Source organism: Gymnoscopelus braueri (assembly GCF_963280865.1).
Source record: "Gymnoscopelus braueri genome assembly, chromosome: 9".
Classification (NCBI taxonomy): Eukaryota; Metazoa; Chordata; class Actinopteri; order Myctophiformes; family Myctophidae; genus Gymnoscopelus; species Gymnoscopelus braueri.
Genome location: NC_137610.1, coordinates 45415038 through 45434771, shown reverse-complemented (window position 1 = coordinate 45434771; position 19734 = coordinate 45415038). Strand labels below are relative to the sequence as shown.

At 40.5% G+C, this 19734-nt stretch overlaps 1 protein-coding gene across 1 annotated transcript in view; it reads left to right on the top strand.

Annotated features, from left to right (window-relative positions):
• Positions 1-211: 211 nt before the first annotated feature.
• tbxas1 (thromboxane A synthase 1 (platelet)) overlaps positions 212-19734 on the top strand; it is a 150153-nt gene continuing 130630 nt past the window's right edge. The window contains exons 1-2 of the mRNA XM_080437859.1: positions 212-273; positions 8032-8165. Of these exons, the coding sequence (XP_080293985.1) occupies positions 8065-8165 (101 nt within the window). The 5' untranslated portion in view covers positions 212-273; positions 8032-8064. The remainder of the gene's footprint in view (positions 274-8031; positions 8166-19734) is intronic.

The following is a 19734-nucleotide window of genomic DNA, read 5'->3' as shown; positions in this document are numbered from 1 at the left end:
AATGGAATAATATAACATTGATAGACTTCATAATGTCCAAGGGGGTGTCTACGAGAACCTGCTGCTGTGTACAAATTAAATAAAGAATAAAACATTAGAACGTCATGACGTCATTGATCGGTCAGCCTATCAGCCTGACGGACGCAGGGTTGTAGTCCGTCGCTTACAGGAAGAACTACAGTAGCTTTCCCCGGCACTCTTCCGTGTCAACAAGAGAGAGAGTGCATGCCTTTCAGCAGCGATATAACAACAATTAAATAAATACTCTAAAAGGTAAGAGTTGAAACAGCATTATGTTTATATTAACCTGCCATGTAGTACATGGGACATGTAGCTCTGTTTTCACTTTACAACAACCCTGTTATGTATTATATAGCTCTGGTCCAGAGTGTTATGTATTGTAGGTCATAGAATGAGAATCAGCTTGATTGTCATTTGTCACTGGTTTGCACACAGGTGTAAAGAAAGGGTATTAATAGCTTATATCTGTCGCGTACGTGTTTATTGTTGTGATGTGTAATAAATGACTGGTTACATTTGTAGCCGGGGTAGCCTTAGATCAAGACTATCGTAGATGTATTTTACTATCTACGAGTCTTAGCGACCACCCTCCCAGTTTGCCCTAGGTCACCAGTAAAGCCCGTATTTCTCCAAACATGTACAAATACAAGATGTAATGTGCTTACCCGTTTGCCCCATATGTTAACTAGGTGTCCGGAGTATTTGTGCAATGTATTAGTCCAGATTTTTCAATAAAGAAGTGTTTTACTCCCGTCTGTGGCCGATTCTGTCGGAAGTTCCCAACGGGTGGTAGCGACGGGGCGCATCTGGTGAACGCCTGAATTACACTCAATTTAAACTGGAAGAAAAATGGTGTTCGGCCACAGACGGGATTAAAAACACTTCTGTATTGAACAATATGGACGAATACACTGCTCAGATACTCCGGACACCTAGTTAACATTTGGGGCAAGCGGGTAAGCACCTTATATTTCGCATTTGTACATGTTTGGAGAAATACGGGGTTTACTGGTGACATTTCAGGGCAAACTGAGGGGGTGGTCCTAAACCTCGTAGATACGAAAGAAAAGTCAGACTCAATAAAATACATCTATGATAGCCGGGCTGTCTGTTTACAGATATTGTGGCAGTGCCAGTGGTGGAAAAAGTTCTCAAATTTGTCACTTAAGTGAAAGTATCAATACTGCAATATAGACAAATACTCGAGAGTAAAAGTCCAGAATTCAAAATGTACTTGAGTGAAAGTGCAAAAGTATTGGTATCAAAATGTACTTAAAGTACCAAAAGTAGAAAGTACTCATTATGCAGAATGTCCCATTTCACAAGTTTTCAAATGTATGTCATGTACAAACATCTTTTGAAAATAGCAGATCTATAAGCTCAAGCTTGTATGAGCTTGTGTGAGCTTGTATTTTCAAATGCAAATGTATATAGGGTTGAAGTGGTTACTGTATGTTCTGTAATAATAATAAAAATCTACAAAGTTTAAGTAACTAGTAACTAAAGTTTTCAAATAATTGTAGTTGAGTAATAGTATAATATTTGCCTCTGAGATGTAGTGGAGTAGAAGTAAAAGTACTGAAAATTGGAAGTACTCCAGTAAACATTGCACTTAAGTACAGTACTTGAGTAAAGGTAGTTACTTTACACCACTGGATGTGTATTAAATTACTGGTTACATTTGTAGCCATACCGGGGCAGCACTTGGTTGAATGAAGGCATGTTTATAGAAACAATGTAACAGATATTGTGGTTACATTGTATCCTGTAGACTTTGAACAGAACGTGCTGGTATTATAATTGTTGTTTTGACATGACAGCAGCCAGTGCTATATGAAAATACTAGAAAAGACCAGACGATGATGTATAGCAGGGGTCTGAAACCTTTTTGAAATGAAATGCCATGTTTTTATTTAGTAGAACTAGATAGTCAGTACTGTGCCATGTCAACATTAGGTTTAATTATGACATTTAAAAAAAAATCCAGCAGATTTTGATTGTCTATATTTAAATATAACCCTTTTCCTTCTTTTGAAATATTTTCTACCTCCCTCCCCCCCAGTCAGAGTACAGAGTTGCATGAATGTAGAATTATGAGCAGGATGTAATTTGCATACAGATGTGAGGGGACTTAATTGATTAATCTTTCATTTCTTATCGTCTTTATTTATTCCATTCATGGTTTTACATGATTACATTCATTTACTTTTTTACCTTCTTTTTTTCTTTTACATATTCCACAAATGAAAATTGTGTTTTTGAATTTAATCAACTACTTGTATTTTAAACCAAAAACCCTCTCTCTCACACGTATGCCAGTGTGCCAGTGATCACCCTCCCCTGTGCCAATGTTGGCACCCGTGTCTAAGGTTGCCTACCTCTGATGTATTATACATCAGAGGTAGGCTATGCTATGCTATACATCATGTATGGCATGAACAACTACTGTAGACACACCAGGTTTATTGAAAACCATGTTCTTTGAATTTTGATTGATTCTAAGCTCTATCCTATACCACACCAGTGACCTCTAAAGATCTAAGATAGTGGCTGTGTGTTCACTGAACAGTAAAATGAGTTTTCTGTAACTGTTACAGGCAATGTATTATTCCTTTAGATGTGATGCTCTGATTAGAAGTGCTATTGATGTAGTCTGATCTGTGTGTTGTGAATGGCTCCAGGCATGAACATGTTTGTGGAAATTATGCTGTTACTACTTTCAAAAGCCCTCATGATGACATGCTTATAGGAAAGCAAAACTATGTCTAATCGTCATAATTAATGTACAAGTACAATTAAAACATGGCTTTCAATATGGACATAATCTGCCAACGCAGTAGCATCATCTGCCAATAGCAGATCTACAAGCTCACAACGCATTGCAACGCAAGGTGTTGTGAACTTGTAGATCGGCTATTTTCACAATTTTTGCCTCTTTCTTTTATTATTTGACAATTTGGCCAATGTTTGACCAGTTTTTATAGTATAGTTTGTTGATTACTTTTGATGCAGTAATGGTCTTTTTCTTTTTTGTGTTGAGGTATTTAAAAAGTCTTAAAAGTCACTTCACTGTCATCTGGGGACACCTCCAAAATCATGTGGGGACCCCCCTGGGGGTCCTGACCCACAGGTTGAGAACCACTGTGCTAACACGTTTTAGTCTATTTCTAGGTTAATATAGTAGTCTGACCACTATTACGCATTAGTTACACATTTTGATCACACACAGGACGTGGGATCACTATTTTGGGCATGTCTGTATTGGTGAAAATGTAAAAAGAAATGTTAGATACTTACACAAACATCGTTACAAAATATTCTCCAAAAAAAAGTCAACCTGTTCCAAAAACTTCAAAAACAGCAAAAATAGCAGATCTACAAGATTGTGGATCTGCCATTTCCGCTAGTTGTTGTAGAACAAAGTATATTTGGGGCCTAACATTTTGAACCTATACTTAGTTGACTGCACTGGAGTCCCCCAGGGCCCCACACTAGGCCCCTTCTCCTTTCCCTGTGGTCAAACTAATGTGTAATCACATTTGTTCCTCTCTATTTGTGTCCGTAGAAAAAGCTGTCCGTTGTCATTGCCCCCTGACCTCCCGTGTAGCACTGGAAATAGCCTCAGTGCTGATTCAGCTTCCAAACCGCTCAGTGCTGCGTGTCATAGTTAGCCCCTAAGGAACTGTTATGACTGTAAACACTATACATATTATAATTAGCCTCTCATTGTCTTGCTTCAGTGATACACAAAATCATAGTTTTCTATGGAAAACTCTAAAATATCCCTACTGGCCAATCTGGGGACCTTACATTGTACATACATTGTTGTATGTGGTTTTTGATTGTTTGATTGAATACGTAATTAATAGTTCGCAAAAAGTACAGAGGTATACAGTTATACAATAATGCTAAAAGGATAACACAAAAAGCCCTGAAGGCCTGTTTCCATTTTGGTATGTATTCAATTCATCAAGACATACTGTGTACTATACAAGAAATCATCAATACGAGGAGCAGTAAAAGTATTATTTACAGAAAAACAGTGGGGGGTCATTTCTTTTGGCAAGCTAGAAGACTTGTCTAGGTCCAGTTGCAAATTGCTGACAGGTGCTATTTTATGGCAGTTTTGAAGGAGGGTAGGGAGTCACACTTTTTGATGGCTGGTGGTAGCGCATTCCACAGTTTGGTAGCATAATAGTAGAATGAATTACATTCCCATGTTTGTGCCGAATCTGGGGGCAAAGTATATCAATATTACTGGTTATTACCACCAGTATTACTAGTTATAAGACTGGTTGGGCAGTATATAAATATTATGTCGATGTCGTGTTATAAGGCTAGATATTGTCTGGGATTTTGGATACTGAAATATCCTGATAGGGCATAAGTGTTGTCTGTTACTATGGTTTGAATCACTTAAGCCATATTCTATACTTTTAAATTGTCAAATCTATCAAAAATATCTACAAGCTCACAATGCATCACATCACAATGTGTTGGATGCCACGTAATTGTGAACTTGTTGTAGATCAACTATTTTAGCTATTACTGAAAAAATTAAATGTATATCATTGTCACAATATCAATATCGAGCTATTTGGTAAAAAAAATATTGATATTTGATTTTGTTTATATCGCCTAATTGTACGTCCAATTTAGTGCAGGTACCTTCGGTTATATATAGTCTGTTATTGGTTCTAAATATCGGTTTCGATATATTTTCGGTTAATTGCCCAGCTCTAAACCTGAATGCAATTACATAATGTTGAAATGTAAATAAGTCTTTAACGAGCGTGTCAAACAACACGTCTCAGCTTTTTGAGCACAAAAACGTAATTATTCAGATGAATGTAGTTTTGTGTAGACTGGAGTAGATGACAGTTTGTAACATGGCAATTAACCCAGTGGTCTAACACCCGCTGAGACGCTGGGGTGTTTCATTAAGCCACGTCTTTGTCTTACAAGCCCTTCAAATGGAAAAATATCTTTAATCAGGGGGAGAAATACAACAAAAGCACTCCTTGCTGCTTTCTCATGAGGATCACAGGCAAACTAAGCAAATTACATGTTTTTTTTCCCACTGTGGTTTTTGTTGCTATGTAGGATTGTGTTCTGTTTCCTGCCTGTTAAAAACTATTGGCATACCAAGCTGTTTCTCAACCAGTGGTCTACGGACCACTAGTGGTCCATGTGGCATAACTACAGGTGGTCTATGGCATTGGTTCTCAAAGAGGGGTCCTGGGACCCCCAGGGGTCCTTGAGGGAGTTCCAGGGGGTCCCCAGCTAAATGATGAATAGTTAGGATTAACTTAGGAACCAAATGGACCCTTATGGGTCTGTAACTCTCAGAGTTAAATTAACATTGATTTTACAATATAAAATGGAGTCCCAGAGATATAAATGCCATTAAATGGGGGTCCGTAGCCTAATGCATGTCAAACTGGGGGTCCTTGAAATTAAAATGTTTGAGAATCACTGCTAGAGCCGTAAAATCTTCTCTTATGGGAGTCCCTGGCATTTCTTTTCAAATGGGGGTCCGCGGGCTAATAATTGTCAATTTGGGGGTCCTTGACATGAAAAAGTTTGAGAACCACTGGTCTATGGGAATGTGTTTGAAAATGTAAATATACATATATATATATATATATATATATATATATATATATATATATATATATATATATATATATATTGTACCCTTTTTGTTGAATGTATCAAAATATGTTTAAATAATATTTCATAGGTCCATCAAATTTAAGAAGATTTTTGAGGTGCAGGGTGGGGGAAAAAAAAAACCTTGAAATTACATGATTGCAAGATTTTGTGCTGGTTGTGAGCTTTTAGATCTTCAATGTGAGCCTGTAGATCATCTATTTTTGTTGTTTGTGACACCTACACAAGTACAGCTAATTATCTGTACTGGGGGTTGAGTGCTTTGTCCAACCACTGGTGGTTTGAGAACCCCTTAACCAAAGAAGTGAGTCATTGAAGTAAACAAGAATTTACATTATAATCTGACAATGATTCCTCCGTTCATTCATCTTCCACGTCTCTGTTCTCAGCCACGGTCGTCGCTTTGAAACAATGAACAAAGCGCACCATTACACCACAAAAAGCCTGTAAATGATTATAGAAATACATGTTTGGTATGCATAAATGCGAGCAGTTTCTGCTTTCAACAATTAAACTGTTCATCATACCCCGTTGGAAACTCAATAGCCTCTCTATTTGGCTGGCCTCCCCCCCCCAGTGTTCAGCAATGTGTTTCTCCAAAAAATGTTCTGATTGTGTCGCAACGTTCTGCATCAGTGTGTACCTCGCACCACGCTGATCCCGAGTGGCGCGGGAAGTAAACAGTGCATTTATTTCAGACAAAGTAATTAAGTACAATGTTTGTGGATCTTTTGTACTTTACTTTAGTATTTCCCCTTTTTTAATCCATTAAGGCCGGGAACGCATCTGTGTCATTTTTAAGATTTCTTTGGGCTGTTAAAAAAATTGCAGATATACAAGCTCATAGCGCGGCACCGAGTGCCGCGCTACCAGCTTGCAGATCTGCTATTCTTAAAAAATAGTGAAAATTGGTGCAAATCTTTTAATATATATATTGTTTAAAGCAAAAGAATTTAAACTGAAATCTTTGCTTCTGGGGGGGTCCCTGGAACAAAATAATTTGAGATGGGGGGGTCCGCGGCCAAATACATCATTTTGGCTGGGTCCTTGACATGAAAAGGTTTGAGAACCACTGACATAGAAACATATTCAAAGATTTGCACAAATCTTCAAGATAAAAAAAAAAAATAGCAGATCTACTAGCTCATGCGCTATGAGCTTGTATATCTGCTATTTTTTTAATAGCCAAAGAAATCTAAAAAAATTCACTGACGCGTTCCTGGTTTTAATGGGTTAATACTTTATAATTCTAGTCCACTACTCGACCAAAAAATGTCCTTGGTTTACTTTCCACCTACTGGGTGTTAGTTAGTGAGGACCTCCGGGGGTATCAATGCAAGGGGATGGGCGCGCACACACAGCGCCCAGCAGCACTCTAGAAAGGCTTCAGACAAAGCCCTCTAGCTACTGCCGAAACAAATAATTGACACGGTTGCCGTGGAAACCAAACCAAACTGCACAATGAGCCTCGGTGCATAGTCCGTGAAGAGGTGTCGTTTATTTTGGGTACTTTGTTACGTGTGGTGGGCTCGCTTAAAGTTAAAGACGTTAGAAGTCTTGTTTGCCTTTTTATACTACGCTGTGTAAAGTGCTACATAGTAAACCCCTTAGTGTTCACGTATCCATTTGTATCTATGTATCTCAGAGAATATGCAAATGTAACCAAATTGACCCGTAAGGGTCCATTTGGTTACATTTGTCATTGGGTCATAAACAGGGCTGCAACTGTTGATCATTTTCTTAGTGATTATTCTTCTATTTTTCATGGTGATTGTTGGTCTACTTTTTTCAATAACTTGTTTGATTAATTTAATATTTTTTCATGTATTTCTTATATGAATGAATCGATGAAAAAAAGTCTAATTGATTTTTTTCTAGACAGCTGAATTGATTAGTCTGACTAACCCCTTAAGCCAACGGTACAATTGGCATCTCATATACAAACTCACAACACTTCAATGCGTTGTGAGCTTGTAGATCGTCTATTTTCGTCGTATTATTTATTTTTCATTTTATTTAACAAAAAAAGCTTTTTTATGCCTTTTATTATAGATAGCAAAGTAGGCTGACAGGAAATGGGGAGAGAGATGGGGAGTGAGTGACACGCAGCAAAGGCCGTTGGGATCAGGACTCGAACCTGCGAGGCGCTGTCAGCCTACATTGTAAAAAGAAAAAAAGAAAGAAAAAAGCGAATTTCTCAAATATATTATTTTATTAAAATTGATATTTATTCACAATCGATTAAATCTATTACTTCGATTAACTGTTGCACCCTTATAAACATATTCAGCCACATTAACACCGTCCTCATTGTCTTGTCTTCTGTGTGTATAATAGTGGTGGTGGTGGTTTGGAGGTGTCGTGAACATCATGGAGGCCATCGTTGACCTTCTGAAGATCTTCACGGTGGAGCTCAGTGGAACGTCGGTCTCCATCGGTCTCCTGGTCCTCTTCCTGGCTCTCCTTTACTGGTGAGTCCATTCTTTCAGTGGGATTTTCCTGTCCCATCAGATCATAGTGGAATAATCGATTGATCGGTCGCCTTGGTCCGTCTCAGTCGAGCGAGACTTTGTTAGTTGATTATTCATTTTGTTTCCTTTTTATCTTTTCATGCTGAATGAATTGTTTCTTGAAACATTATGAACACATTTCTTGTAAACTATAGTCTAGATATAACCCTTTAATTCTATCAGTCTGTAGGCCAATAGCCAGTAGTCATTGTGAAACAGCTTTAGAATGTTCAGTTCTCAACCTCATCCACCTGAGATGACTGCTCTCTCTCTCTCTGCATGTTTGTAACCTCGCTTCACCTGTGGAAAGCTCTGCTTTATATTTACGGTTCAGTGTTTTCAGAGCATGCCTTCTTTATCCTGTACTTTTAAAGATATTTTTGGGGCTTTTTGCCTTTTATTTATAGATTACAGTTAGCTTCGATCTCCAGGCTCTTATTTTTTAGTGTTGCTCAAAAATAAGAGCCTGGACCAGCCTGTCGACGTTCCTGGAATAGGAAGTGGTTTCATTTCCCCAACCAACCAGAGTGCAGTGGGAGTCGCTCCAAATGTTGTGACGTCAGTCAGGGCTCTCTATGCTGCACTTTGGGGGAGGGGCATGGGGCGGGGGCTGACGGACGGACAGATGGGTGAACCAATGGGATCTCACAGATTTTTTCTCCGGAGATTTTGAACCCGCCCCTCTAGACCAGATATCAGACACGCTAGGGCAGCCTATAGATTACAGTAGACTGACAGGAAATGGGGAGAGAGATGGGGGGGGGGGGTGACACGCAGCAAAGGTTGTCGGGATCGGGAGTCGAACCCACGACCAGGGTTGCCAGATCTGCTTATTATAATTTCCCCGCAATGTTTTATTTGAAAATAGCCGATCTACAAGCTCACAACGCGTCGCATCGCGGCGCGTTGTGAGCTTGTAGATCTGCTATTTTCAATTAGCTGATTTTAGCTGTTTAGCTGGTTTTCCTAGACCTGGTTGCTTGTTTCTCTCACAGAATCTGGCAACACTGCCCACGACTCGCAGTCAGGATTACCAGCCTACTAATTGATTGACTAAAAGCATACTTCGACTAAAGTATACTTGTGTACTGAAAATAGCCGATACACAAGCTTGGATATCGGCTATTTTCAGCACACTACACAATTTTATAATGGCACATACTTTGGGCAGCCCTACCTACTTTCTGTGATGTCCAAGCTTCCCTACTTCAGTAGATGCAAAGTTATATATTTGTTGATCCGTCACATGTGTTAAGTCATTTGAACATGCAATGTTTATATTATTGTGTGTGTGTGTGTGTGTGTGTGTGTGTGTGTGTGTGCCCGCACTCAGAGCCGCAGCTTTGATCCTGTGTGATTTGTGATTGGAAGGAAGACTGTTGATGTCGTCGTGTGTAATTGCAGGGTGTTTAAATGTCAGACGCAAATAAAGCTCCAAGTGTAGTTAAAGGAGAACGGGTCCCATGCAACCATCCAGATGTCTAATCAGTGTATGGGTCCCCATCGGTCCAGTCAGACTCGCTGTGTCCAAAATGGAAGAATAAACTGAAAAGTGAGCTCCGTTAATTTCAGGCACACATTAACCAGAATTAGAAAGCAAGTTAATCATCTGTGTGAGAGACGGATGCTCTGTCACACACGACAGAGAGAGTTGTGTGACAAGAGTCTCTATAACTCCTTTTCTCTCTGTCTCACACACACACACACACACACACACACACACACACACACACACACACACACACACTCTTTCTCGGTCTCGGTCTCGGTCTCTGTCCGGTCGGTCTGTCTGTGAGCTTGTGTGAGCTTGTAGATCTGCTATTTTCAAAGGATTTTTTATACATTTGACACTTGTGAAATGGGATATTCTGCACCATGAGTACTTTCTACTTTTGGTACTTTAAGTGCATTTTGATACCAACACTTTTGTACTTTTACTGTACTACTACGAATTCCGGACTTTTTACTGCAATTTCCACATTGCAGTATTGATACTTTTACTTAAGTAATAAATGTGAGTACTTTTTCCACCACTGACAGGAACACACACACTGAATGACACTGGTTAAAGGTTCTGGAAACTAGCGTGCAGCTGCCACGGAGTTGGAAGTCAAAGTTATGTAACCCCACACGGTTAAATGAAGATTTATATCTGCATGGATGAGTGCATGAGAGCAGCCACGACACCCAGGTTACAAATGATAAGATTTAGGAGAGTCTAATCAATTTGTGTCTGGCAGGCATCCAGCAGAGACACTGAGAAATATTAGGCCCCTCTACTTTCAACCTTATACTCCTTTTGGCAAAATAAGTGCAACAAAAAAAATGAAAAAGTAGCGTCCTTGAAACGCTATCAAACTTTTCCTCAAGTATTTTAATACAGTGTGCCGTTCACCCTTCTGACGTCTGACACATACCAAGCAGCATAATCCCTGGGAAATGAAAAGGCTGCCCTGAAAGAAAGAAAGAAAGAAAGACTCTCTATTTACTTGAGACTAACAGTCTGCATGCATGCTGAAGTCGTCATGGATCATTAATGATCTTTATCTGAAAATGGCTCAACTCTGGTGTCCCCAAAGGGCTCTATTCTAGCTCTGCACCGACATACTCTCAGCCGAAAGTATAGTCGATCTACAGACGTGTGAGTTTGTAGATCAGTGGAATGTTCATCCCCAGAATAGGGACGCTATTGGGTTCAAGTGGTTAAATGGTCGGCCGTTGGCAAGTTTAGCAAACAAAGGCCCGTGCACACACACACACGAGAGAGAGAGGGGGAAAGAGAGAGAGAGGGTGAAAGAAAAGGAGGGAGGGAGAGAGAGGGGAAAGACAGAGAAGAGGGGAAAGAGAATGCAGAGAAGGAGAGAGTGAGGGAAAGAGAAGTAGAGAGGGAGGGAGGGGAGGAGGAGAGAGGTAGAGAGAGAGGAAGAGAGAGAGGAAGAGGGAGCGAGGGAACATACATTATTTTGTTTTGATTGTATTGTTCCACTTCTGCTTTGGCAATGTAAACGTATGTTTTCTCATGCCAATAAAGCCTGTTGAATTTAATTGAGAGGGAGAAAGGTAGAAAGACAGAGGTAGAGAGAAAGAGAACGGGGGATGTTTTTCAGCAACAAGAAGCAAACATGCGGCCCCCCCTGGGGGCTGTGGGGGGGGGGGGGTGGCTGTGGGGTAGAGCGGTGCAGAGTGTGCCAGTCAGACTGGGTTTCACACCACCCTGCTGGCCAGGATGAACCTCTGGTGAACCCTCCTAGGGTGAAGTCACCACATTACTGACTGACTGACTGACTGACTGACTGACTGACTGACTGACCCCTACATCTTCTAGCACTGATACATGCACGGACATGCCAGCACAGGAGAGACTGCCACCTGCTGGAGTTTGTTTAAAAAAAGAAGAAGTTCTAGATCACTGTTTCCCAAACAGTGGGTCGGGACCCACTCTTTGGGTCGCGTACCAATTTTTATGGGTCGCGACTCGCGAGTAAATATCACCCTTTTTTTTTTTTCCTTCGTAGAAAAAAAAAGTCATAACTTTTCATTAACTTTTCATTAATTAAAAACAATTCCAACATTTTTCAAAAGTATCATAAATACAATTTAAAACTCAAATAATTTCCATAAAAAAAAAAAAAGTGAATCGACGCGTTGTGAGCTTGTATATCTGCTATTTTCACTAGTTTCGGTCCTGGGTAAACGTCTAATTTCTCTTTGGGGGGGAAGTCGGGGGGGGGGGGGTCCAGGGAGCCCCCAGCAAAATGAGGAACAGTTTAAACTTTTAAGCTTTATTTTATTTATCCAGCTATTCGTACATGTAGATCTGCTTTTGGGAAACAAATGTTATACATCTCCCTGGTGGTACAACATCTTTTCAGATGGGGGGGGTCTGAGCCCTCTGAGGCCAAATATATATGAATTTGGCATGAAAATGTGTGAGACTGTTCGTTAGCATTTTGAAATCCTACCTATGTTTTTAATGACTTTGCATCCCATCACAGCCCCATTGACTTCCATTATAACATTGAAAGTTAAACATTTCAGAAATTGTAAAGCATATTATGTGAAACCTATTCTGGCAGTGTGCACAAGAACTCGGGACAGACAGACAGACAGACGGACAGACTGTCTTCTAGACAGCTAGAGTCCTGCAGAGCCACGCTGTAAAAAAAAATAGCAGTCTATTGTTATTCTGGAAGTGGAAGCAAAGCCAATTTAAGTCTAGCTGGCTTCCTGGTTCAATATTAACCCATTCAATCTGGGAACGCATCTACACATGTCTTCTAAATCCTAACAGTTTTCTGAAAAACCTATGTTTTCTATATCAGTGGTGCTCAAACGTTTTCATGTCAAGGACCACCCAAAATTATATGTATTTGGTCGCGGACCCCCATCTCAAAAGTCAAAATATTTTGTTCCAGGAATCCCCCCCCCACCCCCAGAAGCAAAGATTTGAGTTAAAAAAATGTGCTTAAAAAAAAAATTTGATTTTTCAAAAACATTGCATAGATCTGCTATTTTTTTAATAGCCAAAGGAATCTAAAAATGACACCGATAGATGCTTTCCCGGTCTTAATGGATTAAAGCTGCTTCATTACCACATATATAACCTTTCCCCAAATCCATATCCTGTAGTAGAGGGTTTTCAGGAAGCCATTTGTCGCTGTGGGAATAGAGAGAGAAGGACCTCAAGCTGTTCGCAACGCAGGGAGCTGTACATGTGCTCATGTGTTTGGCTAGCAGGGCCACCCATGTAGTGCTTCACTAAGACCAGGTGACAATGACATGAAGTGGGACAAATAATGCCCCCTTCCCCTCCTCTCTCTCTCTTCCTTTCCTCCAGCCTTCATCTCTCCTCTCCTCTCCTCTGTAACTTAAGAGGTTTGTTTTCCTCTAGAGCCTTGGTTCTCAAAGTGGGGTCCGGGGACCCCCAGGGGTCCTTGAGGGAGTTCCAGGGGGTCCCCAGCAAAATGATGGATAGTTAGGAACCAAATGGACCCTTATGGGTCTGTAACTCAGAGAGTGTACAAATGGACCCTAACGGGTCCATTTGGTTCCATTTGTACACTCTCAGAGTTAAATTAACATTGATTTTACAATATAAATTGGGGTCCCAGAGATAGAAATGCCATAAAATGGGGGTCCATAGCCTAACGCATGTCAAACTGGGGGTCCTTGAAATTAAAATGGTTGAGAATCACTGCTAGAGCCGTAAAAATCTTCTCTTATGGGGGTCCTTGGTATATCTTTTCAAATGGGGGTCCGACCCGTGGGCTAATAAGTGTCAATTTGGGGGTCCTTGACATGAAAAAGTTTGAGAACGTTTGAGTCGTCTTCAATGATTTTCAGGCCAAGGACCCCCTGATTGAGAGAGAGATGAAGCAGGGAACCCCCCCCCCCCACACTACATTATTCCTAAACCAATAATTTGATGACCAGTGGACCGGTAGGCAGCGGTTCCGGTAGGAGACACACAAAGGAGACTTTTTTTTTATATTGGCTTAGCAAAACAAATCCATGAATTCAAGTCTCCATGGGGTGACTAATCGATAGGAAAAAAAATCATTTTGGGGGTGAACTATCCCTTTAAATGTTTTCATATAGATTTCATAGATAGCTTCATAATGTGTATTTTCAGACCTTTAACCACTTAAAGGTGTATTTCACTTTCAAAAAAACTTTTGGTCATTTTATCGTCTACTCAGGTCTTTGTGAACGCCCCAGACAGTTTTTAAGTTGCTTGATTCAGTATTTAGATATTTGATATTCATTTTAACAGACACGCCCCCTGCCTATACAAACCCATTGTAACTTCAAACTTCATTTTAACCATGTTAGATTCATCAAAAACACCCGTCCTTGGTTCTGGTGACTCACCCTGCCCTCCTAATACGTGAGGGGGCCGTGTTTTTCATTTATTTTTTTTTTATTTTTTTTTATTGTATTTTATTTTTTTTCATTTTCCAAATTTTTTTTTGTTTAATAAATGAAAAAAGTAATCGAAAAAACACGGCCCCCTCGCGTATTAGGGGGGCGGTATGAGTGACCAGAACCAAGGACGGGTGTTTTTGATGAATCTAACATGGTTAAAATGGAATTTGAAGTTATAATGGGTTTGTATAGGAAGGGGGCGTGTCTGATTAAATGAATATCAAATATCTAAATACTGAATCGAGCAACTTAAAAACTAATCTGAGTTCCCAGAAGTTTTTGCCAGCTCTGGCGAGGAACTTCTGGGCCAGAGCCCTGGTATTTGTGGGCGGGATGTAGTTTACGCTCAGAATCTGAGCGGTCCGAGAGCTGTGCAACTCGTCTAAAAAGTCTGACGAGAGGCAAACAGCAGTACACAACAATGGCGGCCGCAATTTCTCAAGGGGAAATTGCTTCCCGTCGATCCTATTTAGATGCAACACCCACTGCATGTGGATCCCGCCCCCTTTTCTTCATTGGCTGTTGATTTGAATCACAACGCAGTGGCCGCGCCCCTGCTGTCCAAGCTCTGACGCAATGCCTCCCAGACTACTTAAAAACTGTCTGGGGGGCTCACAAAGGCTTGAGTAGACGATACAATGACCAAAAGTTTTTTTGAAAGTGAAATACCCCTTTAAACCCTCAAACTTAGTAAACTTTCACTCTGTACTTACTTAGTCTGCTTTTTTTTTTACCTCTAGACCAAACCTCATTGCCAAAAATAGCCGATCTATGAGGCGTTGTGAGCTTGTAGATCTGTTATTTTTGGCTAAAGTTCTCCTCAGAATAAAGATGCTATCGTTCAAGTGGTTAATGTAAACAAAAAAATCCTATCACACAAAGATTTAATTAAGCTGAGTGCTAAGCAAAGTGGGGAGCATGTTTTTTGTGAGTACAACAGCATCCATTCTGGTGCAAGTGGAACACATGAGATGTTGTTGTCTTGCTCTTGGTGGTGTTGTTGTTATTGTTGGGGTAATTGGCCAAGTGCATTTTGCACAGCAGTGTGGACATCTACTGTCTCCCCCATCCTGCGTTCACTCTACTGGCGTCCTGTTGCTGCCCGGCGTATCCAATTGAAAACACTTGTGATGGCCTATAAGGTGTTTATTTAAGGTCACCTCTACGCATCAGTCTGGTTTTGGGAACCTCCAGGAGCAGACCTCAGTGCGGTGTGAGGTGTAAGGCTGCAAAAATAGGTACAAAGGGGCCAGCCTGTGCAACGATTTGCACGGGCCGGAAGAAGGGGTGATTTCGGCCCATGCGCTGTGTGAGCAACTCAATGCAAGTGGATAGGCCAGGATTTCCGCTGCCCTCTCTTATTATTTTTAACTCTATGGCTAACACAGGTCCCTCCCTTCGCTATGATACCCTGGCCAATGCTCTAAGCATCCTGACCTAGACCCTTCGCCCCTCCTCGCTCCCAAGCTGTGAGACCACTGACCTCTCCCTCCGTCAGGACTGCAGACTCACTCCTTCTCACTATCTACTATCAACTTCTCACTATCTTCCACAGCAGTCTGAAAGTGAAAAGTCACCTCAATAGAGTTGTTCTGATACCGATACCAGTAACGGAAAAGCTGCCGATATACAGCTTAAAAATGCTGGTATCGGTATCGGTGAGTACGCCGGTCTGTGCCATTCCGATACCACGAAATTTATCACATGATATTTTATTTACAGTCATATTTTGAATGCTTCAGTTCTGTCGCAACTGTTTTATACTCTTACTGTACTATTTACATTATTATTTTACTAACTTATAGCTGCACTTGAACTAATATTAATGGAATTTTGATTTATTCCTAGACCAGTGGTTCTCAAACCTTTTAATTTCAAGTACCCCCATAACTCTGTAGTAAGGAATCTGTCATGGATGAGTATTAGAGTGTTTTTGGTCTCCCACGCAGGAGACCCGGGGTTTGAATCTTGGATAGGAACATAAAACACAAAGATTTGTTATTTTGTTCAGGATTTGTGCTTTATTTCGAGAGAGAGAGAGACAAGATGGATAGGGAGCAGAGGGATGACACACATAGTATACAGTCCGGAACGGCCCGGGAGTCGAACCCGGGGGACATGCTGTACAAGGCATTTTGCATCCATAAATTGAAAACTTATCATAGAGGCTTATCAATAGCAGACTTTGGCCAGAGTTATTTTTCCTTTTAGCCACTTTCAACCTGGCATTGGCAATCTCATTATAGGCGAATATTTCAAAACCTTTAAAAAATAATTCTTTAATCACTTAAATGTTATATTCTTCATTGAACGAGGTCACCCTGGGCTCTATACTGGTACGCTCTTTTTATCCTTCTACACCAAAATCTCATATTTGCCCGAGAATAGGGACGCTATATAGGGTTAAAGTGGTTCTTTAGCTTTATCGTCACTTCACAGGTTTACAGGTGTAAAACAGTGGGTGAAATGTTGTTATAAAGTGATTACATAATGGGCATGTATGGGTGTGGGTACAGTGTGCTTACGGGTAGCTCTTGTCACTATTAATTGTTACTGTATTTATTCATTTATCTTGAGTTTTTATTTAATTTTATTTAATTTGTAATGTTTATATATTTTGCTGTCTGCTTTGGTATTAACCAGTAATGGGGGAGAAGGAATGGGGGGAAAAAGAAAGAGAAAAAAAAAAACGGATGTGTTGAAATTATGAATTCATCTGTCTATCCTGTGCTGGAAAAAGCTCAATAAACATAACGTAAAAAAAGAAGAAAAAAGTGATTACATTTTTCAAATCCTTTCAACAAGCTCATGTGTCATGTATTTCCGCCGCATGACACCAAGTATAAAATAAGCCTTTAAGTTGCTCATGAATCCAGATCCAGCCTGTCTGTCCTACTTGGAAACAAGATGTTGAATTCTTAGTGCGCGCACACACACACACACACACACACACACACACACACACACACACACACACACACACACACACACACACACACACACACACACACACACAGTCTCTGGTGGTGTGTGGTGGTTGGTGATAAAACGCTCAATGTTCTGTCCAGATTGCTCTGGAATGCCGGCACGCAGTGTACCGATCCATATGTTCTTTTTCCACCACATGACATGACGCAGTATATAGTTCTGCGGACCCTCAGCCACACCGCACCACCTCCCAAACCCAATGTGTTTCATTAAAGAGCCGAGGCTACATAGAGGCGTTCTGTCTCTCTGCCTGCCCTGTGGGGAATTCAATCTATAAATCACAGTGCCGTGGCTTATTGAAATCAGCAGTCGCCTTTTGTGCAAAGATATTCCTTTTGTAAATATGAATTGAATGGTTGCGGAGTCCAGGTTCATTGTTTTGTCCCGTGCACGGTGGTGTGTGTTTTGTTGTGCGTGTGTTGTTTGTGTGCGCGTGCTCGTTTCTGCTGTGTTTGTTTTGCTCAGCGAGCGGGTTAACCACTTAAACCGGGCTGCTGGGGTATCCCCCAGGGCTCTATACTAGGTCCGGTCAATTCCTTTTTCCGCTACTTTATCCCAAAATCAAATGTCAAGCCCGATCTACAAGTTCACAAGCTTGTATGGGCTGTTTCCCCCCAGATTAGGGACGCCAGCCACGAGCCTTCACGACCTTCTGCAATAAACCAGATTCCACTTCCTCCCTCTGAGGATGAAGGTCTGCCAGTGAAGTCAGAAGCTTCCTGCTAAAAGGTGTCGGGGAAGAAAACGTAAAAGAAAGCAACCCATTTGCTTTCATTCGCAGGCTCCAACAGACGGACACACGCGCACGCATGGTCGCACGGCGCACACATGCATTTGTATTACTATACATCAAGGTTGGCAATTTTATCAATGCAATTTATTTGCTTTTATTTAGCCATTTCTAACGATAAACTTAACCCATTAAGACCTGAAGCCGATTCTACAAATGTCTCCTAAATCCCAACAGTCTTCTGAAAAAATTATGTTTCTATATCAGTGGGGCTCAAACTTTTTCATGTCAAGGACCCCCAAAATGATATTTGACCCCCATTTCAAAATTGTTTATTCCAGGGACCCCCAGAAGCAAAGATTTGAGATAAAAAATGTTTGCTTTAAAATAATAAATATCCAAAGATTTGCACACTTTTTCACGATTTTTCAAAAGCCAAAGTGTAAAATAATGCTTTTTTAGCTCAAATCTAAAAATGACACAGATGCGTTCCCGGTGGTTTAAAGCCTGAGTTTCCTGCTCACAATGTATAAAATCTCTATTTATAAAATTCTGCTATACTTGCGAGGACTACTGACCCTCACACGTATACACACACGCACACACACACACAGTATAGAGCAGTAATTGGAATTGGCTCCCGCCACATATAATAAGGAAAGGCAATAAATCAAGCTTCAAAAGGAAATTAAAGGAAGCAGTGATTAGTGAAGAAGTTATGTTTGGTTAGCGTGTTTGATGTTTGGACTGTCTGTATATTGGATATAAAAAATAAATGTGTTTGTACATGCATATAATGCAGGGGTGGGCAACTTTGATGATGGAGAGGGCCACTACAGTATGTTTCCACACTCATCCAGAGGGCCACATTGCATATACTGTCGGGTATTTTAAATTTAATTTTCGTAAATTAATGCCGTACTTCGCCATACTATGTCACACAAAAGTAACAAAAATAGCCGATCTACAAGCTCAAAACGTGTCGCGCTGCGGCGCGTTTTAGATCTGCTATTTTTGGCTATTTTTGAATTGGATTCCTGAAAAGTATTTTTTAAATTTAATTTCAATTCATTTAGTTATACTTATGAACTTAAAGTAATACAATGCAGGTCCACAAATAACGATTTTTAGCAGCCTCTGCTGGTCATTACCGTCACTGCAGGCCGTTCGTTTATTCCTCCATTTGTTTTCACCGGAAGACGGAAGCGTTTCAAAAAGCGTTCTTTTAATTGTTTTATACTATCTGTGGATCGTTTCTCTTAGCCACTGGAGCTTTAGTTACCGTGAGCTGTGTTTTCTTTTTCTGTTGTTTTTCGATCTTCAAATCCTACAATCTCTTAAAAACAGCGTGAGATTCCTTTTTGTTATTAGCGCGGTAGTTCCTGGCCAAACAGGAAACCGGTGCGGTAGTTCCTGGCCAAACAGGAAACCGGTGCGGTAGTTCCTGGCCAAACAGGAAACCGGTGCGGTAGTTCCTGGCCAAACAGGAAACCGGTGCATTTCCGTTTCCGTTTTCCGGCCGGATGACGTCATTTTCGCGGGAAAGGCTCACCGAGCCACCTTTTCAATAGAAATTATAATAGAAAAGGCTTTCGGGGGTGAAATTCATGGAGTGGGTGTTGTGAAACATTTGCCACTCATAAGATATACAATTTAACTTTAGTTTTGTTGAAAATGTTACCTAGTATTACTGTATGTATACAAATACATTGGACACAAAAAAGACAATAATATTTTAATACTAGTCATTAAGCTACTATAATATAGACTGAAGTAATTAAAGTGGGTCATGTTTGCATGTTTGGAATTGTAACAGCTGAAATCAATAATATATCGATATTCTGATATTAACCTGTGGGCCGCATTAAGTGAAGGTCTTAGTGGAGT